The following is a 26368-nucleotide window of genomic DNA, read 5'->3' on the forward strand; positions in this document are numbered from 1 at the left end:
ATACAGATACCCTTTAGTTCTGATTCGGGATGCACAGACCAAACCCTAAATGCTGCAGACTCCCCGACTGTTTGGGAGCATGGCTGCCAACAAGCCCTTCTGCCTATATAATGACTTCTTCATAGTCTTTACAACCCCCTTCCCATCTCCAGAAGTCCCTTTTTTGTGACACTGTGCCCTGTCCCCAAGGCAGGGTGGCTCAGAAAGGTCAGCCAATGGCCCCACGGGCGCTGAGCGCAGCCTGCGGGGCACAGCCAGGAAAATGCACAGGCTTCAGTCAGCTGGGAGGAGAACACAAAGGCACTGCAACAGAGAAAGGCAAGGCTCTGCAGCACGCCACCTTACTTGTGTTTTTAATGGCAGAAGATTGTGGGGTTTGTTTTAGGGCTTCTGTTCCAAAGGAAATTAAGCTCTTAAAAGCCTCCGCTCGCTCTTTCTATTCAATCCTTTTTTTCCCCAGTTTATCCCCTTAATAATGTTTTGAAGTGTTGGCTCTGCAAATGTATTGCCCTTGGCCTGAAAGCTCTCTGGATGCCAACTAGTCAAATCCTTCCCAAACCCTTCTCCCTGCTCTTTGTGCTCCTGCAGCAGGACCCCAAGGCACTTTGCTCAAGAATCACATCAGATGTTTCCTCTGAGCACTCTTCCGAGTGCCCCAGACCTCCTCTCACGGGATAGCAGGTTCTGCCCTGTTTTTATTGGCATATTTTTCATGTTCTACTTCATTATCTGGTGTCCACTTTATGAAAACAATCCTTTAAAGATGCTCGTGCTGGAGCAGAACGGAGCATGGGTTCAGTGTGCAGCAGCAGCAGAGCAAGAGGGGGAAAAGGACTTTCAAACAACAGAACTGCAGGATTGTGACACAGATATAAGGACAAGAAAACTTATTTCCCTGGAGCATGAAAGATGTTTGGAAACAGAGCCATCTCCTGGATAACCAGGCTTTCAATCACGTTATTCCAGCCTCTGGAGCTTTTATTTCCATTGCAGGAGTCTGATATGTTACTATGGATGAGGGAGGGTTATTTTTTCCCTTAACCTTGTGCTGATGCTCTTGGCCAAGAGGTAAAGGCTTGATGTCTCCAAGCAATGTCCACAAACTATGCTAAGGCTGGAGGACACCGTGTCTGGGCAGGGAGACAGGAAAGGTAACATCTGTCTCAGCCCAAATGCCAAGCCTCCTCTCCTGGTCCTGAATTATTCATCATGTGCTGACTTCCAAGCCAGTTCAGTTTTCAATTTTTAAATATTTAATAATTGGGTATTAAATATTCATGCAATTTTATTAGAAATTTTGGAAGATGGGCACTAAGGCTCCAATTGTAAAGTTCATCATTGGGACTGACTGCCTACTCAGAGAGACCTAGCTACCTAGAAAGAGAGAAGGGAGAACAAAAAAGGTAAAACAAGTACTTATGGACCTCTCTGACTCTAAATCACAAGAGAACAGAGACACCTACACCCTTTGTTTTCAAAAAAACATCATCTTTTTATGAAAAAGCTGAGAAACCTACACTGGGAACATGCTAGTCAGCTGCAGTCTAAAGAGTTTTTAAGAGTTTAATTTCAGTGCCACAGAGAAAGATGGTCCACCTCAGACAGCTGCAGTGGATCTGGCTGGTAAAAGGAGCCTCTGATTACAATAAAAATATGCAGCAAGTCTTGGTTGTGATTCGGGGCAGATGCAGGGACAGTTCAGCTCAATACACCCCTAGAAGGACACAGATTCCTCCCTTTTTCTGATGCCTACTCAGAGGGGACACCAGGATGCATGGTCTCCCCTGAGCTGGTGTAATAACTTGGATTCATTAATTATCCATGGCTGTTTCTCTCGATGTAGTTCCTGCAGACCATGTTTTCCTCCTTTTCAGCAGTTGACATGTCTTTAACCCTGACTCCTGCTGAGAGCGAGCCCATGTTCCTGTCCCTCTGTATTATGAGCACACGTTCCCCACTGCAATGGAAATTGTATGGTTCACACAGAAGATGACACAAAAGGCCTGGAATTATATGCAAATGAATGGATCCATTCCTCACTTCTTACCATCACAAGTCTGATTTTCCAGCAACTGCATGGGGTAATTTCTGCACCAGCTTTCAAACAAAGGGCAGCTCTGTGTTATTAACATCTCACTGTGGCGAGCAGTTTGTCACCTTTCACAAGAATTATCCGAAAAGACACCAGCAATTATTCCCAAGGAGATTATTGGGTGGCTATGTCCCAGAAAAGCAGCTGGAAGCTCAAGAGACATAACATCCACCAGGAGAACTACTTTCTCAAATCAAGAGAACATGGAAGAGATTAAAAAATGAACTGGAAACAAATACAAAACTAAAGTCATGCCTGTTGCTTTCAGTTTTGTTCATTTCTACACCAACATCAGGAGCACATCTACAAAAGAAAACTAGAAGCTCCTGATTATGACATGAGATAATAGGACATTAACTTTGGAGACTTATCCTGGGAAGGAGCTTGGTATGTTATAATAAAAGACCCTGAGGAAGAATGACTCCAGCACCAGCTCCAGCTGCAGAAATCCAGCTGATTTCTAGGTCTTGTACATTTGGGTTTTCCAATCATTTTAAACACCAAGGACTGGACAAATGCAAGACAGCCAAGTGTTCTCTTCCTGGGATTGCTGTGTAACTCCTGGTTGTATCTTGTAATACAACCCCAGACCCAGCATTTGCTTGGCCAATGCTCATGAACGAAGTGGGGCCAAGAGCAGAAGTCCTGTGGAATTCCAAGGAAGCAATTATCATGGCTCTTGACAGAAATCAATAAGTAGGGTCCCTGCCTGTGCAAGAAAGACCAAGAGATTCAGTCACACGGATTTCTTCGGGGAAATCAGCATTGGACAAGGCGATGTTCTCCTGGGTGTCCTTTGAGGACAGGCCATTTCCAGTTGCACAGAATCACAGAATGGTTGGGTTTGCAAGGGACCTTAAAGATCATCTTGTTCCACACAGGGAGGGCACTCACTGGATCAGGGTGCTCAGGGGCCCATTCAACCTGGCCTAGGGGAGTTAGGGGGGAGTAAATCCCATTAAGTGATGCTCCAGCAGCTGCTAATTCCACATTCCGACCAGAAATCACACCCAAGGAACCAGGGATGTAACCCTGGGATCGTAACCTTGGGATGTCAGATTTATATTCAAAAACCCAAAAAACAAACCACCACCAACAAAAAAAGCAACAGTCTGACCTTGGAGACAAAAGTAGGAATCTCTTACCCAGTGAAACACTTTTGCTAGCGCTGAACCAGCTCGTTACCTTCAGCTCTGTGAAAAATGCCTCTTGTTACTTTGATGGAAATTCTTCTAAACACCAACACCCATGATTAGAGATCTCTTTGGAGCCAGAAAAGCACAAGAAAATCTGAGCAAGTCTTCTGTTTGATGGTAGGAAAGAAGAACACACTATTGCTGCACTTTTGGGGGCATACTGTCAACAACTCTAAGCTCAGACTTTTCACAGAACCTATAAACATATTAAAAAAATTATGAGCTCTGCTTGTTTCAAGCCCAAGCAACATCCATAGAGCACATAATGGTCCAAAATGGAGCACTTTAGTGTGTTCATTTCTTCACTGATGTTTTTAAAAGTTTCTCTGCATCATCTAGGAGATATTGCCCAGAGTCAGACTTCATGTTGCTGCAACACATTTCACACAGGACATTCCACAAGTCCACAGCCAATATGTAGAATAATACAGCTGGGGACAGAATAGATCCATGAGGAAATAAGGACATGCAGTGACTTTGCAAAGTTAGCTTAAAGGGTAATTCATAGTAAGTAATTAAAAAAAAAGGTGGAGGAAAAAGATTTTTCAGAGAGAGAATGCAGAAAAGATTTCAAGACCGAGTCAACCACCCTGATATCTTAAAAAAAATATATATATATAATAATTAAATAGTGGGATTTGGAAGAATGAGAAAACTGAGGTGGACAAATGCAGTCAGCCCACAGCCATCCAGAAGTCTGTATGGACCAACCTGCTCAAGAGAACACCCTCTGTGGTTACAACAAGGCCAGTTTGAATCTAGCCACATCATCAAGGAGGATAAAATTAATACCACTTTTTATTCTTATCAGCTGAGGGAGTGTGATGGAGGAACAAACAGGGGTGGTGAGTGATTTCACACCTGCACATTTGAGTTACCTTAAGCAAGGTGAGCAGGACCATCTGGGAAGAACTCAAATCACACAGTACTTGTGGATAGATCTAATAAGACAGAAGCCCTTTCTTTTTTTTCCTAAGAAAGATGTATTTTATTGGCCTATAAGCCTTTTTGTGGCAGCAGAAATAAAACACACCCAAATTAAAGATTCTGCAGAAGGCTCAGCATCTTTCTTCAAAGGAAGGCTACTGAAAGAGTCAAGCAAAGAGCTTGAGAGTTTTAACCAGAGCCTTTGGAATAATTTTGACAGCATATAATAATAATATGCTCTGACAGCAGGGGTTTGGGTGGAGAAAAAGGGTAAGGGAAGTAGACACATATTCTTAATTAAAATCTCATTTAGCAAATTTTTTTTAATGTGCTTAAAAATTCCACCGAGGTCACCATTCTGGAGAGATGACAAACTCCTGGGATAAAGGCTGGAAAATCCTGGTAGTCGTGTCACATTTAGCAAGTCAAAGATATGTTTGTATAAGGCTGTAGAGGGCTAAATCCATTTTACATGCTGTATGTATTATTAATTTCTGACAGTGGGCTTAGAAAAACCTAATTCGCTGGAATACGAGCTCCCTTTGAGCAGAGGGAAGCCTTTTCAAAACTCATCTTTTATTGACTGAGTCATTTTTGAGTCAATCTGTCTGCTTTCGGCAAGACAAGAGTTTTAAATCTTCTCTCTTTTTTTCCTCCTTTTTGAGTCGTGGCAAGTCTATTAAAACCTGCTAATGTATGCAGCAAGGCCTCTGATTTGAAATGTAATGAATTCTTCAGATAGTGGCAGATTAGGGGGAGAAGATGATAGAAACAGCCAGAGCCGCCAAAAAAAGAACTCTCCAGAAAAAGAGGAGGAGAAGGGTGAGTGGGAATGAGAAAGATTAACCCTTTTTATCCAGAAGAAGAAAATGTTTAAGCTCCATTAATAGAATCAGTTAAAAAAGCAGAACTGGAAGAGGCAGAGCATCTCCAGGCTTGCCTGGGGCTGAATGAGACAGAGAATAAATGAATCTTTCCTCCTAGAGTCTCTTGTAAGATTAGGTAATTCCCTAAGTGAAAAATGAATAACTTAGAGAAAATTAGCTCCATCCATATAAATAAGCCTTCATATTCCAAACTCGTCACCCAGAGCTTCCCAGGCAAATGCCCTGAAACATTTCTGCTGTTGTGTAACAGATGGTTTCCTCCTCCCCCTTCCTTGGGATGGTTCCAACCACAGTATCTTTCAGGTGATCTTGTTTTAGCACAAAAATGAGCATTTTGGGTGTAAATCATCAATCCTGTTAGTGAAAGGAGGCTTGGCAGTTTTATTGTCTTTGGCATCTTTGAAGCGCTGGACAAACCTTACGGAGCCACACAAGTGAGAGATTAGCACTGTCTCCATTTTACAGATAGAGGAGCTAAAGGAAAGGAAGTCAAGGATACTACTTAATTCGGCAGCATGGATCTGGTGACAGCCCTGAGAACACAGAATCTGCTGAATCACGGCACAGACCTGGGATATCTTCCTGTTTAACAGGAAAATTCATAGCTCAGCCTTGAATTTGATGGCTTTAAAAAATAAAATTAGCTCCATAATAAAGTTCTAATGAAACAAAACCTTAGAGAGAACAGTCTGACGGAGCACAGGTGACCCAGTGGATTATAATGAAAATTAAGCTCAGCAGAACTGATGCAGGTGAGTAAATGTGGGAGATTGAGAAACTGGTTCCGTCAGCCTAATGTCCCTTTGCTAATGAAAGGCATTGAAAGGCTTTAACAACTGAGAAATCCCAAATAACAGAGGCAAAATCCTTCAATTTAACATGCAGCAGAGATACGTAAGTCCATGCATGTCTTGAAGGAGAGACTGTCTTTCCCTAAAGATGCAAGGCATTCAATCCTCTATCACACAACTCAAACTACAAAAGGCAAGAAGTTTTAAGTGCAAAGTTAGCTCAAAAGCTGCTGGAGGCAGAGAGAGAGCTGTGGAAACTAAGCATGAGCTGGAAAAAACAGCAGCAGGAAACCTATGCAGTGGGATACAGGACACAGGTAAAAGGGTTATCTTGGAGGCCAGGAAGCCATGGGAGTCAGCCTGGCTTTTCAAATGGCTTCCAGGCACTGTCTGCATTTGCTGGCAGAAACATTTTCTTCCACCCTGGAGAAAAATAATGGCTGTAAGCTTGTGCCCACACCTCCTAAACTCTATCAGTCCCTTGATGTGATCCTCCCCAACTGGGAAGCTGCCTTTTCCTACCTGTCTGCTTGCTTCCAACCCTGACGTGAGCGCTGCAGAATTCACAGACGAGAACTTTTACATTTCCACGTGCCAGTGCTTTTGGAAAGAAGAGGTTGTGCTTGCTTTCATGTACGTAGACACAAACCCGACCTTTAGCTGGGTCCCAGCCCTGTGATTCAATAGCTGGCACTCGCTCCCTGCATCAGTAATGAGCTAAAGGTTATGGCAGAGAGCACGCTGCTCTCTGGATATACCATTTTTCAGAGAAGATAAGAAACTCAGACCTGGAATGTTACAGAAGAGGTAAAACATTTTCCTGGCAGAGAATTTTTTATTTCGGGCCGAGGGCACGACCCAGGACTGTGGCATCAGTCCTGTACAAGTGCCATTGGGTAACCATGTTCTGCCTCCTCCACTTTCAATTTAAAATGGCACTTCTCACTTTCTGCCATCGGGATGGTTCCTGTGTGGCACTAAGCAGTTACTGTACTTCACACTAGCCATGGATGCATGTTAGTGGTGGATGAAGCAACCCCTGTGCAGATTTCCTTTTGCTGTGAAGTTGGCAGAGCACTTTGGGAATCCCGAGAGGCCAACACGCTCATTGCAGCAAGCTCCACCACACCAACTGTGGTAGCAGGCTCAAAGAACAGCCTACTCCAGAATATCACTATTTTTCTTTTCCAGCTGCATCCTGAATTCCCCCTGCACAGCCTCTACATCCCTTCTTCCCGCCCTACTTGTCGGGAAGATCCTCTTGCTTCCTGACATTGCTTGAACTCTTCCATCTCTCTGTCTCCTGAGATCTCTGCACCAAACACTGGCTTAGTGCAGGACTAGACTGCTTGGAATAAGATCAGTCAAAAAATCCCGTGCTTAGTCACCAAACAGATTATTTTGGTATAGAAAAAAACCACAGCACTGAGGTAACCTTGACTCTTGGTTTCCAATGATCCACCCCAGGCCAGGGAGCAAGTGCACACAGAATCCTGATCTCTTGCACTGCAGCCTCCCACAAGAAGGATTCGCTTCATGTTTAGGTTTAGACAACATTTTACTTGCTGCTGCTGCTGCTGTGGACTCTTCCCACTGAGGTCAATGACACCAAGTGCCATGGAGACCATGCTGCTGGCATGAGCAGCACTGCCAAAACAGGTCAGAGAGGCCTAGGGAAGGTGTATGTTGAGGAACAAGTGAGGAAAGGAAAAAACGATACACACAAAAGGTCTGTGTGCATGGGATGTGCAAGCAATGAGAAACAGATTTACCCAACTTGGCTAAATCAGTGAATTAGCTCTGTGCTCGAAGAAAAAGTTAGCCTTAAAGGCTGTGCTATTCAGTAGCTCACTTTACATCTGGGAAAAGTCTGCCAAAATCCCCCTGCATTATCTCTAGCCTTATAGATTTCTTCTTTTCATCCGAGGCTCAGAGTGGGGATTACCCATTAAGGTGCAGTGGCCAAATCACATTCAATCTATTCTCTGTAAAAAGAAGAAAAAGCTTTGGTCTTTCCGGTCCTCTTCCACCTCATTCACTTCCTATGTCCACATCCAAAGCATTTACCTCCAACTTTCAATAGGTGAATTCAATAGATGAATAGGTTCTGAATACAAAGGATGATACTAAATAACAATTCTCACCTCTCGATCCTACAGACTGCATCCCACTTCTCCAGCACCACAGAACAAGGGTTCATTTAAAATCTTCATGTATTTCTCAACCCAGTAATGAGACAGTTGGCAATCTCCAGCCAGCACTGACCAATTTTGACCTGCACAGTTTCCACAGTACCATCCCTCTTGTTGTCATCAGGGATGTGACAGCGACAGCAGCGCTGGCAGGTTGGTGTCAGAGCATCGGGGCTGAACCACACTGCGATGCTCAAACATCTGCAGTGGTTCACATCTGGCCACCCCAACACCTGACCTGGCAGCACCAGCTTGATCAGATACATTCAGCAAGGGATGATGTGACCAAGAGATCCAGCCCCGAGCTGTGCCAGCTCTGCCTCTTCCCCTGCTCCGGCAGCCCCAGTGGGACCATTACCAAGTGGAGTTAAACAAAGGAGTTAATAAGTACAGCTGGAGAGAGGTAATAAAAGCAAAAGACAACTAGAAAAATACCTTTGTAAGCAGGTGAAGCATGTAACTACAGGCAACTAAAACGCTTTTACCACATTGAGTTTTTATAGAAATGTGTTTGCTTTTCCTCAACCACAGAAGTCAGAGACTGTAAACATCTGCTTGTTCATGCTGTCTCTCTCCCACAATGTTTTGATTTAGGTATTTTCCTGTAATGTCTGCAACTTAAACACATCAGAATTGTGCCAAGGCCTCAGTACCAAACAGTAAAACGGATTCAAGGTATTAGAAAAGTGAAAAGCTAATAAACCCAAAGCCATATAAACAAACTGACATGAGCCCTGGCATCACTCTGAAGCATTCCAAAGCAGAATTTCCTGAGCTGAAATTACCTTGAATGCATCTTTCCAGTAAAACTGAAATTACCTCCCTTTCAGCATGAGACCTATTGAAGTAGTTGACCCTTTGGACATTATAATCTTCTTGGCAGCATTATCAACAGTTGCTTCAGAAGCTCGTGAGCTGGAAGCCCAGCATGACTGTTTGTCACGTTTTAACCCCAGCCAGCAACTAAGTACCACACAGCCACTTGTTCACTCCCTCTCACGATCTTCAGGATCTCAGTGAGGTTTATTCTGCTGCTCTGTTAATTTTATTTACTTGTGTTTGGATTTCAAAACAAAAAAAAGTCAATTATGGCTTAATAGGAATTATAAAGAACTTGTGTAATTGGGCTTCTGATTTAGTTATCAACCCAAAAAGACATTCTGCACCAAGAAGTAAAAGATAAAGCCATAAAGCAAGGTTTGTATTACTTGCAGCTGCTCAGATGAAAAAAAAACCCACCAAAACCCAACAAACAAACAAAAAAATTAGAGAAAACCTAAAGATATTTTTATTAATGCTTTAGATAACTTAGAAAAAAAGTCACTTAATCATAACATTGTAAACAAGGAAGTTCTACAGCAGTATTTAAAAATATCCAAAATTGTTTCAGGAGCCCCATTGATTTGAATTAGGCAGCTGCATAATCACAGGGGCTGCAATTTTAATGAACATTTCAACAGGAAATGTAGAACTGATTATATATATCAAAACAGGAAAGATCCAAAAGCTGCAGCAACTCTTTCTTGTTGTTGTTTTGTTTATTACCTCAGTGTGCAGACCCAAACCAACTCCAGAACTAATACAGAACTTACCTGACAGCCCCTCTCTCCTTGGCTCCCAATGCTTCTGGCTGCAGCTCTGATCTTCCTGTCTTGATGCATGTCATTAGGCACAGCATTTTGAAAAATAATTAGTGATTCAATCAGATTTTACACTTGATTTTGGATCAAGTGGCTGGAAACTTCAATGCTGTGCTGCAGTTTTCCCTTACCATACTGTAGGGCATGTTATATATACTTAATTAGATAATGTTTATACAGTGCTTTGAAGAAATAAGGAACTCTGTAAGGGCTGGATCACATTTTCAGAAAGGAAAAGAGCAATGTTGAGACAGCAAAGGCGCAGAGGAAGAACAAAGCTCTCGAGAGCTGAACACCACCTTGTTTTCAGGAAGGTTTCAGGACACTTGAGAAAAAATATGTCAGCAGCTTCCAACATGCAGGCACTAAGAAAGAAACAAAAGTTGTGAAACAGGGGATGCTGCAGAGGCAGTGAAATGACAGTGCTGCTGATACCAAAGTGAGAACAGCGGCACCAGAGCCACAGGAGCAGCAGCAGCTCTCCAGAAGGAAAACTTTGCTTATACCCAAGCCCAGGGCTTAAAGTGGAAAATATTATCATTATTATTACCCTCTTACAGCAATTTGCAACACAAGGATTCAGATAGAGTCCAATGCCTTGATAAAACAAAATGCATTCCACTCCTGTGAACACTCTTATTCATAAGAGTGGCAACTAATGGAATAAAAGTATCTGGCTTCCTATTGTTTTGAGGCGAGGGAAGCAGGGCTTTTTTATTAAAGTTAGGGTGCTTTTGGGCTGCACGCTAAAAGGCCAAAATACACCACAAAACACAAAAATGTGCCTTCCTAGGAGGAACAGGGAGCAGCACATGCTCTTCCCCTGACAGGGCACCCAGAGCAAGCACCAGAGGGGATGCAGAGCACAGAAAGGGCGAGGGCCAGGTTCTGCTCTGGATCAGGATGAGGCACCACATAAATCCTTCATCCAAACCTCTATTAAAGTAATTTGGAAAGCAACAAAGCAAGCTGTGGCTAAATCCACTCAGAACGAACAAGAGATGCTGCATCCAGATATTTGGCTCCCTACAGGGAAAGAGGCACAGAGAGTGCTCCAAAGAGTTTCCAGTGAGCAATGAAAGCAAACAGTGTATGCAGGGAGCTTTAAAAATGATTGCAAAGAGAGCCCTGAGCTTCTATTCTGTGTGGTTTTGGGTTTTTTATTTGCTTATAACTAAATTACATGATTTCTTTGCAAGTCTAATTAAGCAGTTAATTGATGCTGGTGCCCTTTAGCATCTGGCATTTAAGATTAAGTAAATAATGGAGAAAAGTGCATGCAGCACCCAGCAATAATTAAACACGGCAAGGGTTTGTTCCCCCACCCTCCCCCGTTCTAACTTGTTACATATAAATCTCTGAGGATAACTGTCTTTAATAGCCTCAAATACACTTACACACCATATAATGGATACTTGACAACAGCATTTTTCCTCCTAGAGATGGTAGATAGTACGTGTATCTTTGGTCTTAATCAGGAACTTTCATTTTATACCTTGCACTGAGGGGAAGGAGAAGCTTCATTGTGACAACTCTCCCTGACTGAAGAACACATTAAGTGATTCTTCACGGGAACACACTTTTAAATCCAGGACTGTGAGTGTTGGCATCAGGCATTAAAGATTTGTGGTCAAATTTTCCCCTTTGTCACATGCTTACTCCTTTCTCATGGACCATTCAGTGTTATTCATGCATTTCCTGAAGTCTGTGGAAATGCAGGTTACAAAAAAGAAAGATTGAGTTATCTAAAATAAAGCTCCAGGGAGACCTTATTGCTGCCTTTCAGTTCTTAAAGGGGGCTTATGAGAAAGACATGGACAGACCTTTTAGCAGGGCTTCTCCAATTGGTTTTAAACTAAAAGAGGATCAATTCAGACTAGATATAAGGAAAAAGGTTTTTTTACAGGGAGGATGGTGAAACACTGGCACAGGCTGCCCAAAGAGGTGGTGGGCGGAAGCATTCGAGGTCAGGCTGGACAGGGCTCTGAGCAACCTGACCTAGTTGAAGATGCCCCGGCTCATTGCAGGGGGTTGGACTAGATGACCTTTAAGGGTCTCTTCCAACCCAAACTAGAATATGATTCCATGATTTTTTACATGTAGAGCACTGCACTGAGATTTCCATCTGATCTTAAGAGCACAGTTTCCTCAGAAGGCCACACATTAAGGACTGGACACAAATTGTAAGACCTACTCCAAGTCTTACACTACAAGAACCTCTGAACCAGCTACAGCAGACCCAGCTTCTGCTGCTCTTCCAACAAGACCACCCAGGAGCATAAGCTCAGTCCAGCAGGTTAATGTGAGCCAGACTGCTTTCCTAATACGGCTTTGATTCAAACTAACACCACCATGAAACGTTTTCAGCTCTTCCAGAGCTGCCTGATGGAAGGAATTGCTGCCCAAAGATTAGTGCCACAATCTCTTTAGGCTCTGCAAGCAAAAAAAGCTTGTGTGGAGACTCCTGCCCACCTCCCATGGGTGCTTAATTAGTATCTCTGGCATACTCAGAGACCTTTGGACAGAGGGTGCTACAGAAGTGGAAAATATTATCATCATTATGGCCTGCTCCCACCAGTGCTGGCAGCCAAGGGAGAGCTTTCCCAGCAGATGGTGAAGTTGCGAGCACGGCTGGCTTTGGTTATAATTTCCCTCATCACAGACTCTCCTTGTTGGAGCAGCTTCTCTTCTTGATGCCTGAAGAGCAAACCAGAACCTGCACAACAGGACTGCATCCTGCTGGTCAGTACTGCTGACACATTCAAGCCAGCCGGCACTCAAATCACTGCAAACTAAATCATCCAAGGGGCTTTCTAATTAAAAAGAGCTTCACTTGGATGGCAATTCTTTCTCCTGCCTGTCACAGTCAGCCCTCCCCTGAATTCTGATCATTAAAAGGGGAAAAACCCCAAAGAATTAGTCAGCTTTTGTTAAGTGTCAAACATTCCCACTCTAAACAATGAGCAAAACAAGGAGAGGTGTTTAATAGCTCTCAGAGCAACTTTATACCTTCCTAAACACTATTTCTGTACCTCTTGCTAATTGCTTATTTGCCCTGGTTGTAAGGATGAGCCTGGCTCACTCCAGCTTTGACAGACGAGAGCAGCAGCGTTTAAGATGCTGCAGGAGGTGTGATATGCCTGGTTCTAATTTTTATCCTTATTTATTTCTGTTGGGGTTAGCAGCTGAGGGCTCTGAGCTACCTGAGGCGTAACTAAGATGCCATTAGCTTTAAATCTGTTCCCAAGTGCTGCAAGCAGCCTCTCCATTTGGCTTAGGACATCACCTTGCAGATGAAGCTTTTGCATATGTGGGAACATTCTGCTTAAAATTCCTCCCTTCACCAAAAATTTTCTGGGGACTCTGGAACAGAAGCACAGGGTGATACTCCCCTCCTCTTTCCTGGGGTTTTTCACTGTAAAATGTGAAGGATCCTGTAGTAGAAAGAAGTGCTTTGAAATGGAAGCAAAGAGTAATCTCTGCTACTGCTTGTAGCACCATGGGAGTCCAAACACGTTCTGTAGGGAGCTTGCAAACGCATCAGCACCCTGCCCACGTAGCGAGAAAGGGACTCATCATGGAAACAACCTGACCTGGAGTTCCTTCCCATGGTGGCTGACGATGGAAACGCCTTTAGCCCACATCTGCTACGCAGCTCTAACATCACCGGCTCTAACTCGGGATTTATTTTTATCGCTTTTCTAAAATGAGACAGAAACTTCCCCTCGCCTGAATCCTGCCTCGTTTCAGGGGAGGCATCGCAGCATGGCAGTCTAAAAGGGGAATCACATGCCGGCGTCATTACCAGCCTATTCAGAAAGCCTTTGCTGAATGTCTCAGATCTGCACGGTCGCTTTGATGCCACCAGCGGAGAGATTTCTGATGACACATCCGCAGTCTCCAGCAAAGGTGCTGCTGCTGCCGCCTCTGGCCCTTCCTTACAGAAGCCTCTGATGTATTTAATTTAGGTACTTTTGCTGCACACCTATGACGGTGTCTGATCATGGCAGAAAGTAACTTTACAACATTGCACACCTATCCAACAACCCCCCCATGCCACAGTCCTCCAACAGGACCCATCGAGCCTCTTCTGTTCAACTGAGACAGAAACGCACACGGAGCCAGAGAGTGAAAAGGCAATTTGTGAATCTGATCTCATTTTCAGCCTTTCATCTGTCCGATTTTCATCCATTGAGCTGGATGTATATAAGAATGAATATGCTGTTCCCTAATGGAAGCTGGATTGACTTGCTCCTAAGTGGAGATGCCAGACAAGCTGGCACTAAAACGCAGAAAACACGGAAACACTACAATAACGAGGGAAGATGCATCAGTGCTGTGACACACAAACCACACCAGATAGCTTTAGTTTACTGTAAAGAATGGACTGCTCCCAGATGCTCAGAAATCCCTGATGGGCAGACAAGAGTTTCCTGCATTTTAGGACTTGCTATGATTTAACAATGCCTTTGCCTCCCTGGCACGGAACCACACCAGCAGCAGGAGGTGCCCAGACCACAGCCAGCAGCACAGAGAGCACTGCATCGACTTACTGACCTAACACCGGGATGTCAGCAAGCCAGGTCGATAGGGGTGAAGATGCTAAGACAGGTTTTTCTCCCTTCCTGCTGACATCCTTCTGTCAGCACCACATTCCAAAGGATATCACAACGCTACCACATCATGGTACTGATGTCAGTGCCATGATTAAGACAGCAAAGTAATTACAAGTGTGTGCTTTTGTATGCTGATTGCTTTCCAAATAGATGTTCTCCATTCCAAATAAATCCACTATAGATTAACATTTTTCCTCCTTGTTCACCACCTAGAATGTATTTGATTAGAAAAGCATGATCAAAACTCTGCTTGACCATTTTTCAACACTTCACCATTTTTCTTTTCCTCATCGGGGAGAAAAATGTATCCATTAGTTAACCTTTTCAAACACATTCTTTTTGTAGTCTAATTCAAAGAAGGATTATAAAAAAATCGTCAGACTCGGCGTGTGAATAGCTTTTTGTGAGCACGGGAACAAGCATTCGTGTATCAGAACATCAGCATGGGGAGATAAGGGAGCTGTATACTGAGAGCTTATCTGAATGCAAGATCCGCCCTGTGAAACCAGCATAAACATCAAGGACAGAATCCATATACTGATGTAATTCTTAGTGCTACTAGTGCATTTGTGTGAATTTGCAATTACATAAAGCTTATTCCTTACAAAGAAAACAAGAAGTTACAGAATACAGTTCAAGGTCTATTGAGATCAATGGGAATTTTTTTCATTGCACTTGAATATAGCTCCCTCTCTCTCCCTCCCAACATGTCCACTAGAATATTAAGAAAGAAATTACCTGGAATTTGTTTATACTACTTTTAAACAGACCAATAATTGAATCCTCAGTTCTCTTAGTCTGCTTTCTAACTCAGTAAATCCAAAGTTCTCCTTTCATCCACAGCTAACATTAAACATATTTAAATCCACATTAGCCTTGTACCAAATAAAGTCATTGAAAATACCACAAATAGATGCGGGTGACAAATTAAGTGATGCAGGCAACATAACTTTGAATTTCCTGACTTTTAGGCAATTAAAATATCAACTTAATTGTTGGATCTGTGTAGCTTCTCTCATTTTAATATGTAAATCAGTCTCTATTACGCTATAGCTCAAAGAATGTGTGACTCTGCTTACTTGATTAGGCTGGGAATTGCTGGTCCTGCTGTCACTATGTTTATACTCTAGTGACAACTTTGCACATCAAATTCACATAATGCAATGTCATCAACTTACTCATCAAATATAAACTTCTTAAATACAGCCGTCGCTCTGAAATATCGAACCTTATTTTACTTCATTTACAGATCCTAAATAATCAGCATAAGTGAAAAGAAAAACTGGAAATTCAGCTGCAAAACAGAAAAAACAGCTTCCCACAGACAGGGAGATGAACCAGAAAAACAGCCCATGCCAAAAGTTATCCTTTGGCTTCCAAATTTTAGTTGCATGTTGCCCCTTTAAAATGTGGTACAAGGAGACATACTTTATTTCTCAGTCTCCACACATTCCCCCTGCCTCGTCTGGGATTCAGTGTTAAGGAGCCCTGATTTATCCTGTGAAGACCATCAGATTTCAGCTCCTGGCCACATATACTTACCTGCAAATTGATACGAGGACTCCAGAGAAAACCTGCAAAATCAGTCAGTTTTTTCCTATTATGACCTGATCACAACAGGAGAACCATCTTGGGTAGTATAGAGTGGGAAAGGGTAAATAAGTTCAGTGTTTTGCCATTCCTGTCATCTTTCTTGAATCCAATGAACATCCCCACCCCCAACCAAGGGGACGTTCCCCTTGCCAGCACAAGGCTTTTTAAGACTTCCCAGTATCCTTGACACCCCTTACAAAGTCCCTCCACTGGATTTCTACCACTCTGCTGGCTCACAGAGGCATCAGGCTTTAATTTCCAGGAGAAACAATACATTGACAAGATGCAGAGCAGAGATCTGAGGCTCTCTGCTGCCGGAGCGCTCCGCCACGCTGGCAGGCTGGTTTTTCTGATGTCAGGGAAATCGTGTCGGCCTCAATTTGAGACATCAGCACAAGCCTTTCCTCTCAATCCTGCTGATGAATGAAAGAGCATTTTCAATTGTGTACATCCAGAGGCCTTGTGGCACATCAGGCCTAATCAAAAGCTGCTCCATGATGCAAACTGCTGTCAGAGGCAGCTCACAGCACAGCCCCGCAGGAGCCAAAGGGCAGCTGCATATAACAGTGCATTTCCTTCCCTTCAGGACTAGAGAGACCTAGCAGGAGCATCCCAGCTGTCACACAGCCACCAAGGAGGCCACAACCAAGCAATGAGAGCTCGACTCAAACATCCAAGCAGGAAAACACAAATGCCAAAGTTTACCAACAATGAAGCTCAACAGGCTGCTGGCTTGTCTCTGGTTGACAAAGAAACCATCAGCACAGGGGGATATTGAAGAACCAGAGGGATGTAGAAGAACTGTGGCCACGACCAGTGTTACCTTTTGTGCAGCAGTTTCTGTACAGTATAAATCTGATGGTGTTTTACAAGGATTGTGGGGGTGGGAAGGAGCTAAAACACAGAAGGGTTTTGGATACTTCTGCAGCTCATTGACTTTTCTTCTTGCAAAGGCTCTGAACATCCCCTGAGTAGAAATGAAGGAGCACAGCTACTTCTGGGGGTTACTTCTGGTAGTGAGAACAACTCTTCCACATGGTCACTTTGTATTTCATTCAGCTACTGATGGACTGGGAACAGGAATCCTGAGTAATCAGGCTTAAAAATACTGTTTCTATCACCAGTTTTTCCTTCACAGCCACATACAGAAGGAGACAGAATACTCCCTGTAAGCCCAGGTTTCTCTACACATTTTCTCTTGATTTATCTGCTCCCAGAAGTCACCTCTAACCTTGCTCTCTGCACATCCATAATGACATTAGCTACTCCAACCTTCCCTCCTACCTCAGCAAAGGCAGCTTCTTCCTCCTCATGTAACACCACACCTTTATGGTGTCAGGACCGAGTAAGGAAAATGCATTTGCCCAGGAAACCAGCAGCCTTCTCCTCAGCTGTATTTTTTTGCAGTGCTACTCATTTCCATTACACCCAGATTCAAGTCAGGATCAATAAGCCCGGAGAATCTTCCCTTGGGAGCCTCCCTTCCTCATATTGCTACAGAAACCATTGCAGATGTTGTCACAGTTGTGTTTAAATTTGGTGCCCCTCATCACATATGCATTTTTATTTTCTTTTCCATTTCCTTCTCTCTCACAACTTATTTTTCTGTTTTTATCCTTGTAAAAATGGTTTTATTTTTTTCTGTAACAAGGCTGCTACTTCTACTAAATATTTTGTAATCCATTTTTACACAGTGCCTACCAAGAGGGTAGAAGTTGCTTTTAAAAAAGCCCTTGTAGGACTCGCTGTGGAAGTATTATGTGGGTTCACAGGCTGTCTCTTAGAAAAACAGAAATACTGAGTTCTTGGAGAACTTCACATGTGCAATTGGTAGAAAAGGAGGGCAGGAAGAAATCCTGCAGCTTTTTTTGCTCTTTGTGAAGGCTAAGTATAGTCTGGATAGTAACCTTTGACTGACACCGAGTTTTACACATTCACTAGCTACAACAGAACTACTTTACAGAATTTATTACAAACCTCTGCCTCCCTGGACAGCAGACAGAGCCTGAAAGTTCCAGCAATGTCTCGGTGGCACCTCCCATCCCAGTTTCACAAGAAGCTGCAGGCTTCAGGCATCCTTGGGGGTTTGTTCGGTCAGCAACCTTTGGCCCGCTCACAGCACACAGATTACACCGAGCTTGGGGCAAGTCTCTGGTTGTTCAACAGACTCATGGCATCTTGCCACAGGCAGGGCACACTGCTTGCAATATCCTCAGTGCTGCATGACTTCATATGTGTATTAGCTCAAAAAAACCCCTTGGGAATCTTTCTGGATGATGAATACTAGATACGATTAAAGCAATTTTTTTTTAAACTGCGGAACATTTCTTCCAGCCCTCTTGAGATACTGGACTTTCATTCAAGCCAGGACACCTGGTTCTTTATAGGTGCCTGCAGTGACTTCAGTAGTGCAGAACATTTACTAGCAAAGCCACTGTTGCTGAATCAGAACACACAAAACCTTCAAGGTATTTTCCCCTTACGGCTACACTGCCCAAATCCACTGACACCATTTAGGGACTCTCCCCCAACCACTGTAACCCTGTCAATATGAAATATAGGAGATCATGACTCTGCTAGAGTTATTTATGAGAACAGGTATGTTTAGCAGCACTGCCTGGCTGTCTCTAGTGCTGGGCTGAGACAAAGAGATATGGAGAAAAAGGAAGGAAATCCAAGTAAGCTCTATTTAAACTATCAGCTTATTCCCACTCTTAATATACTATTCAGGTCCCAGACTGGTCTAAACGTCTTGCAGAAGAGAAAGTAGCACCATAAAAACAATAATAATAAGAATGAGCTGAGAGCTGGAGGGAGTGCCCCACGGAGGCTGTGGAGTCAGCACAGGAGGGCAGGCAGCTCCCAGTGGGTCAGGACTGCTGCTAATAACACTCATCCCCTTGTGCTGCTTTCTGTATCATTTGTGGTTTGCACACCAATGCTATGCAACATCTCGGATGCAGGTAGCAGTAGGGGATGATTTCTTCCCCCCCATCAAGGATACATGGCCATCTCTGGAGTGAAAGAGGACAGACCTTCATCAGCACACAGCAAAGCACCAGAGGCAAAGTCAAGCTCTTTATTAACTTCAGATGAAATTGGGATATGCAGAAAGCAATTTACTGAGATACAGGCAGGGCACAAAGGCTAACATCCTACTTTTAACTGAAGTCCCTTAACATTTAAGGCAGCAAATGCCCTGGACCTTTTTGTCTCTTTGGAACGAAGGCAATTCCTTCAGTACAAGTGAAGGAGAACTGGCAGGTTAAACAAAGTGAGAGAAGGGTCACCTAACAAATCCTTCCTGTGCTTCAGAAAGAGGCAGGATGAGACTTAAGGAGAGCTGCCCTCTGTGCACTCACCTGGCACAACCCCATTTGACCAGTGGGATGCTGGGAGCCACTGGCACAAAGTGAGGAATGGAGGCTGCACTTCCACATGCGCACCCACCAGCAACTGAGGTCATGGAAGAATCCTCCCTCAGGTGGACTCGGGTCTCACTCACAGGTGCAGCCCTCATCATGTGTGGATTCCCTACACAGATGGCAGGAAGCACCAAGGCTTCCAAGCACCAACAGCTCAGCCAACTGTGGATGGAGAATGGCAACTTCTAAATTCCATCTGCTCCTTTTTTGTCACCTTCTGTACTCAGAAACACATCCATCAGAAGCACAAGCACACTGGGACAGTGACAAATTTTACCGTCTCTGGCTTGTCACTTCAACAAGATTAGATTATTTTAATATTAATTCATTACCCAATTTAAATTCAATTAAATACCTTTTACAAGGCCCTGGCATGGCCGTGATGCTGGGGACAGCCCCTGCTGAACGCCAGGTGTAGCACCTCTGCTAGGGCCAAACACCTGCCTCAGAGAGAGATTCCCCAGTCCTTCACCAAGGACCCCCTTTTCCTACTTTTTCCCTAACAAGGGGAAAAGGACACTGAAACCATTAAGATGGATGAACAGCTTTCCTTTTTGGTGGGATTATGGTCGGGAAAATAGTTCCAACGTTCTCCACAGATGGCTGAAATCAGAGTTGATTTCCCCATCTTCCTTCCTGGTAGGGGTGCCAGCCTCTCTCTCTCCAGAAAGAATATTAAAAGCACTTTCCCTCTTTCTCACAGGGAGAAGCTGCATGAAGAAGGGAACACTCCAGTGTAGCTACGGGATAGCAATAAATCGTGAGAGCTCATGGAAAATTTGCATTGCTGCATTCTTTTAGTCAGGAACCAGCTTCCATGGGTCATCCATTCCTACCTCCAGATACACTACCTTTAAGATAAGAACACAAATGGAGATAAGGAGTACCTGAAGCATTGTCTCTCATTTTCACCTGTGCTTTGCTACAAGTCATTACTTCTGTCAGCTTCCCATTAGCTGCCACCTACATATTCGCTTGCAATGAAGACCCAAATCCATCTCTAGCAGTGCCAGAGTTCAAGATATCCACCAGGACCCCACAAGGCAAAAAAAAGGAAGATCTAAACAGAAATGGCCTGAAGAGAAACAGGAAAAAGTAGGAAAAGCTATGGAGATGGAAGAAAAAAAGATGTAGACTGAAACACAGAAGGGGCAGTGGGGGGAAGGTGTGAAGAGCACGGGAAAGGGAAATGCAGAACTGGAACAGATTTCAAATCTGTGCAGCAATGCCCTGCACCACCTTCCCAAAGCTGTCACAATCTGTGCTCCCTGTTTCCGAGGCAGGAGGACTCGGAGCCCCTCCCCAGATGGCTGTCTGACCTTGGTGCTCCCTGCCCTTACACAACCCAGCAGAGGAACACAACACCCACAGAGGTCCAGCCCACGCCCCGAGGGCGGTGGCCACGGCCCTGCCCCCGTTAACAGCCCACGAGCCTGCACTGCCAATCTGTATGTTGGAAAAGGACGGGATGTTGTTACAGCTCTCCATCGGTCCCCGTCTGAACAGAGGCTATTACGGCATCAACGAGAGGAAAGGACCACTGAACCACATGGCAAGTTGCCAGGCTGTGCTGCAGCCTCCAGCAGTTATGCTCAAAGAGATTTAAAGTCCAGCATAACCTTGATTTTTAATAGAGTCACATTTAATGAGCTTTAACGTCCACAGTAATAATTTTCTTATTACCTACGCAGGAGTCGGAAATATGATCAGAAAGAATGTGCTGCACTCCAATCCAGTGAAGGGATTTAACAATGGCCAACACATTATTATCAAAATCATCAACATCATTGTCCTTAATGCCTTTTTTTGGTTGGTATAATTATAATTCTGTGAACCATAAGCATAGCTGTTGCATATCACATGAGCTTGCTGAACGCAGCAAACCTGGCTGGCTGGAGGCCACCCAAATCCCTCCTCACCAACCATCCAGTCAGGTTATATGGCAAAACAGGACAATAAAATCTTACATTTACCTCTATCTGTCTAAAGGCAAAATGCAAACTTACATATGACCTTTGTTGTCCTCCCAGCTTTTATCCACACTCTTCCTACTCTGTCCTTGCTCTCTCTTCATCCCATTCTACTCTGACACCAGGGACCTCCCACCTCAAAAGCTCAGAGAACTGAATTTGCCTCTTGCGTGCGTCACACGAATGAGCTGGATAAACAGACAGATGGGGACTGCAGCTGGCAGAAAGGGGTGCAAGAAGAACTCCAATTCTTGTTATTTTTGTACAGAAACAGCTTCACAAAACTCACTGAAATCCACTCCCTCATCATGCACAACAAACCTCCCTCCCGGGGTAGCCAATTGCACAGTGACAAACAGAGCAGAGGGAGTTTCTGCCACACGCTCCCCACTTCACACCTTGAAAATACACTGAAGCAGAAGGCATGTGGCAGCTGTTCCTGTGGGCAGAGCTAAGAAAACAGCAAAAGCTGGATCTTCCATGTCTTACCCAGAGGGAGACGGCGTGAGCTTTCTGGCCACACGAATCCATGCTGTTAAGCCACTGCTGAACAGCTGCTGTATCCATACTGCAGATGCAGGATGGAGTCAATGCAGAAATGGATGCAGCTTGCACAGCACACTTGATCAGCTGCCCCCAAACCCACCAGGAGCTCTCCCTGCTCCAGCAAGGAGGCCAAATCTGGCATTCAACTGGCCAATTTAAAGCCAGCTCAGAATAACCCAGTAACCTTGTGGTCAGCACTGTAACATCCTCAGCATCTCTTCACATCCCAATATTTGCAGTCCCCATGCTCTGACCATGCTCTCACAGCAGAAATGAGAGTTTAGGTGTATTTATGGCAATTTGCCCTGTGCATGACAGTGATGCATACAAGCACGTGAAATACAAGAAAGAATGCCCAAGATCTTTCCATATAACCTGGCGTCCTATACCTTCACCCTGTTCTCAAAGAGAGTCATCCACAGGGCTGCTCCATCCTTCAACAACAGCTTTTCCCCATTTTGTTTACAAGAACCACTTCCAGATGCACTTATAGGCACTCTGAGAATCCAAAGGGCCCTCCTGTGACTGTGCTAAACAACAATGAAGTACTTCCCACCCTTCTAAGTTCTGCACCTGATTCTCTCTTCCACCTGAGCTGGTCACCAGAAGTCAGAATGATGTAGCTTGGGACTGGGGTAAAAGGAAAAAAAAAAAAAAAAAAAGCATCACATACATGAGGCTGGAAACACCCTGAAACCCCCTGAGCTGTTTGTTTTCCTGTTGGAATCAAAGGCAGAAGAGAAAACAACTTTAAAAATGCATCCCTTCTGAGCTAACGACAAACCTGGTAACGTCCCAGCACAGAGGCACCTCACAAACAGCTAAAAGCAACTGCATGGAAAGGCAGCAGAATGATAATTCTGACTAACACATCACAGGAGGCACATGTGAGGAACACATTCCCCCAGAAGAGATGGTCTAATTACCACAGATGATACCCCAGAGGTTCATTCATCAGTGACAGAGACACAGGGCTGACCTCACCTCTGCAGCCTCTCTGCCCCTGCCCTCCCCGGGCTCGCGGGGCCCTGTCAGCCCCCTGGACCTGCAGCATCAGATGTGCCTGGTACTTGAGGACAGGAGGACAGACAAGGGCACTGCAATTTCAGCCCCTAGAACCTGGTGCATTTTGAATTCCAATTGCAATGCAAGAACTAGCCCCAAGAACTGCTCAGTGGGGGTCTGAGACTGGAAGCTCCTACAGATAATGGTCTTTTTAAATGTTTGCCAAGCGTTTCATGCTTGTGCATCTGTTAGAGCACCCACTAACAGCAGTGACAGAACTGTCACTTACTCGTGACATCCAGTGAGCTCTTCAGTTTATAAACCACCCCATCTGCACTTCTCACCATCATATTTTTAAGGCTATATAGTACCATAATCCACTATGAGATGCTGGAACAAACACATTCCCGGCAGTAATAAAGTGCCATTGTTTGAGCGATGGGAAAACAGACAAGCTACTTCCCGAGAATTCTGGTTTTATAACAAAGAAAGATGGTTTCTTCTGTGCATTTTCTTTAAACCAGGGCTCTGCCCTTTTGTGGGTCTGAAGTTTCCAGCACTCATTTCCTTTGGGAAAAGCTCTGTTCTCTCAGCCTCATATGAGGGAGGATCCTGACCTCCAGACACTGACCATGTACGTGCAGTTGGAACACACCAGGTTAGCTCCACACGGACCTTCAGTTCTCTTTTATTTTTCTCTTCTCTAACAAATTGTTTTGAGGGCATGACAGAGTTACAGCAGTAAGTTCTCCTGGGCTCTTCAGCTAAACTCAATTCTGCCTGATTCCTTGCAGTGTTGCAGGCAATGGGTCAGGCTATTGATATCCTTACCTTGATTTTCAGAGTCTGAGAGTATGTCTGGAGGTGTTGATTTTTGGGGTAACTGTGCTAAAAAGTCATCTCACTCAGGTATGTGAAGGGAAGACAGACTGTACAGGAGTGCCACAGATTCTGTGAAACGTATTTAGCTCGGTGAAAGATGTACTCTGCTTTCACGGAGTATTGAATGTAGCTGTGATTAATGGGGCACATATACACTGATAAACAATATTAATTTGTTTTAAGCCAGGTCTGAAAAGATTTCAACCACTTGTTTCCCTGCAGCTACGAAAGTTATTTCCTGCTGTCTTTACTACCTCAAGGGCTAAACCAGCCCTGAAAGGAAGGAAATATTTCCTTTCACTCTGTCGGCAGCACCAGCCTATGAAGGCTGTTGTATTGGTATTTCATTTATCATGAGAAAATGATATGAATTATTATTATTTAGCCTTACCACCCACCCTCTACCATACAGCCACAGGATTGCCACCACACATTCACTCTCTCCTGCATCAACCCAGCTTTGTTCATTTTCCATACAACCACTCCATCAAGCACACTGTCTGCAATGCCTCCATCTGCTTCTGCAGTCAGTTCCTCTGGCAACACAGATGAATAAATGCATCCCCAGCACCAGGAGCCAGCAGCCTACCTGCAATTTCTTGTGGGGACTGAAAACCCCCAACTCCTTCCAGATTCCCAGAGATGGAGCCGCCTCCTTCGAGCACCCTCACGAGCTCCCGCAGCCTTTCACACTCCTCCTGCAGCTGCTGCTGCTCCTCCTTGCGCTGCTGCTTGGCCAAACTCATTGGGTTCATGCTGAAATGGAGAACTTTGGTTCTGCTGGGGTCGTAGTCACCCTGGGTGGCAGAAAAAAACCAGAAGCACATTGAGTAACTAATCCAACCCCTAAGCCCACCCAACCTGTACCACCCTGTGAAATCAAAAGATGTTACAGCAGGAAAAAAAGGTGACATTTATGCAGTGACAAGGTTTTAGTACAACAGCTGAAGGCAGCCAAACCCAGTGTTGTTTCTCCTTCTCTTGCTACTCCATCTTTAAAAAAAACCCTGAAACAAGGCAAAGAAACAACAAACAAAAATAAAAATCCAGAAACAAAATCACAGAAACACCCCACTTAACAGAACTTGCTCCCTGGCTGATACTTCCACACTTAATTTTTTCCACACTTAAATTTAACTCCAGAAATGAAGTTTTATAGCTGTATTTAAAATCTCTTCATAGCAGGAGATTATAATGAACACCCAAATACACCCTTAAACTACTTCAGGACACCCAGTGCCAGCCTGATTTATTGCTCATCTGAGCCAGCAGCATCCATGGCATCCAAAGGTGGAGTCGCTAGCAAGTCATATCAGCTCATCCCAAGCAAGGGAACAGATATTCCATTCTTTTTTTCTCAAAGAAGTTGTATTTGCAGCAGTTTAAATAGTCAGTCAAGCCCTAAGATGGTAAATTAATATTCTTTCAAAGCAAGAGGAAAACACTGATGTTTCATTTGTGATTTCAGAGAGACAATTTTTATATAAACTACAGGAAGCCTCACAACCATAAATGTCATAAAACATGTGCTAACACTGGCTGCCACGGCACTCTGCCCAGCTGAAACCCTATAGCAGTGCCTGCATAAAAAGCTATTTTATATGGTAATATTTTTCCTTCAATTAAATCTCAGGGCCTAAAGTGATTTTGTAAACATTAATTAACCCTCAAGAGCAGCATGAGGTAGGTATTATCCCAATTTTATCATTTCATTTTCATTAAAGACGTGCTAGAACTTTATGTGAGTTTTTCCCATGCAAACCAGAGCAGAGACTGAGCGACCTCATCCTGCATTGCTGGTCATTGCTGGTAAGAGAATCCAGAAGATCTCTCTCCCAAACATCTTTTATTGAAAACACACTCTATTGACATACTGTGAAGCTCCTCATCAGGCAGTGAACTGCTGAAACACTGCCCCAGAGCCTGGCAGCAGACACAAAACTGCTTCCAAAATGGGTTTGACAAATTCAAGGACAACAGCTCCATAACTGGGCTGTGCCAGGGCAGGATATGCGAGCATCTTCCTGCATCTCTGGTTGCTGGAAGAGTGCTGGAGAGCATGGACAAATTTGTGGGCTCTCACAAAACAGCAGCTTCTATCATTGTGGTCAAAAATGCAAAAATGCTCTTCTGGGCTTTTCTTCCCAGAGGAAGAAAAAAAAAAAAAAAAAACAAGAGGGGTGTGGTGGTTCCTCATAGCTACTCTGAGAAACCAGTTTGACCACAGCTGTGCATCTGGGTAGGAGAGAGTAACTATTCCACAGTGTAAGTGCAAGTTACAGAGAAAGGAGACCACATTTGTATGTCCCAGGCCAAGAAGGGGTGGGAGAAACCCCCAGAGGTCTGCCCTGGTCCAAGAGCTCACTCCAGAGAGCTGGGAAAACTCAGGCATGGAAACCTCAGGTACCCTTCCCAGCTGCTTGCATTGCCCACAGTCAAGAGTAGGCAGTGTCCCAACCCTTGGCCATGCACTGAACGAGTGAGGAATGTTTTCCTACTGCCCCAGCCTCACTTCAGTGACCTCAGGAACACCTGGGAGGGCAGCACTGTCCTGCAGCCCCTCAGCAACAGGGCTTTGTGATCCCATTTCTGTGGCGTGGCTGAGA

The 26368-nt window shown here is 44.2% G+C and overlaps 1 protein-coding gene across 4 annotated transcripts in view; it reads right to left on the reverse strand.

The window, feature by feature from the left end:
- The window catches only part of MAD1L1 (mitotic arrest deficient 1 like 1), a 351296-nt gene that overhangs the window by 100591 nt on the left and 224337 nt on the right, over positions 1 to 26368 (reverse strand). For all 4 annotated transcript variants that reach the window (XM_048320994.1, XM_048320997.1, XM_048320996.1 and 1 more), the window contains one exon: positions 24352 to 24559. In XM_048320994.1, the coding sequence (XP_048176951.1) occupies positions 24352 to 24559 (208 nt within the window). The remainder of the gene's footprint in view (positions 1 to 24351; positions 24560 to 26368) is intronic.

Source organism: Corvus hawaiiensis, chromosome 16 (genome assembly GCF_020740725.1).
Source record: "Corvus hawaiiensis isolate bCorHaw1 chromosome 16, bCorHaw1.pri.cur, whole genome shotgun sequence".
NCBI lineage: Eukaryota > Metazoa > Chordata > Aves > Passeriformes > Corvidae > Corvus > Corvus hawaiiensis.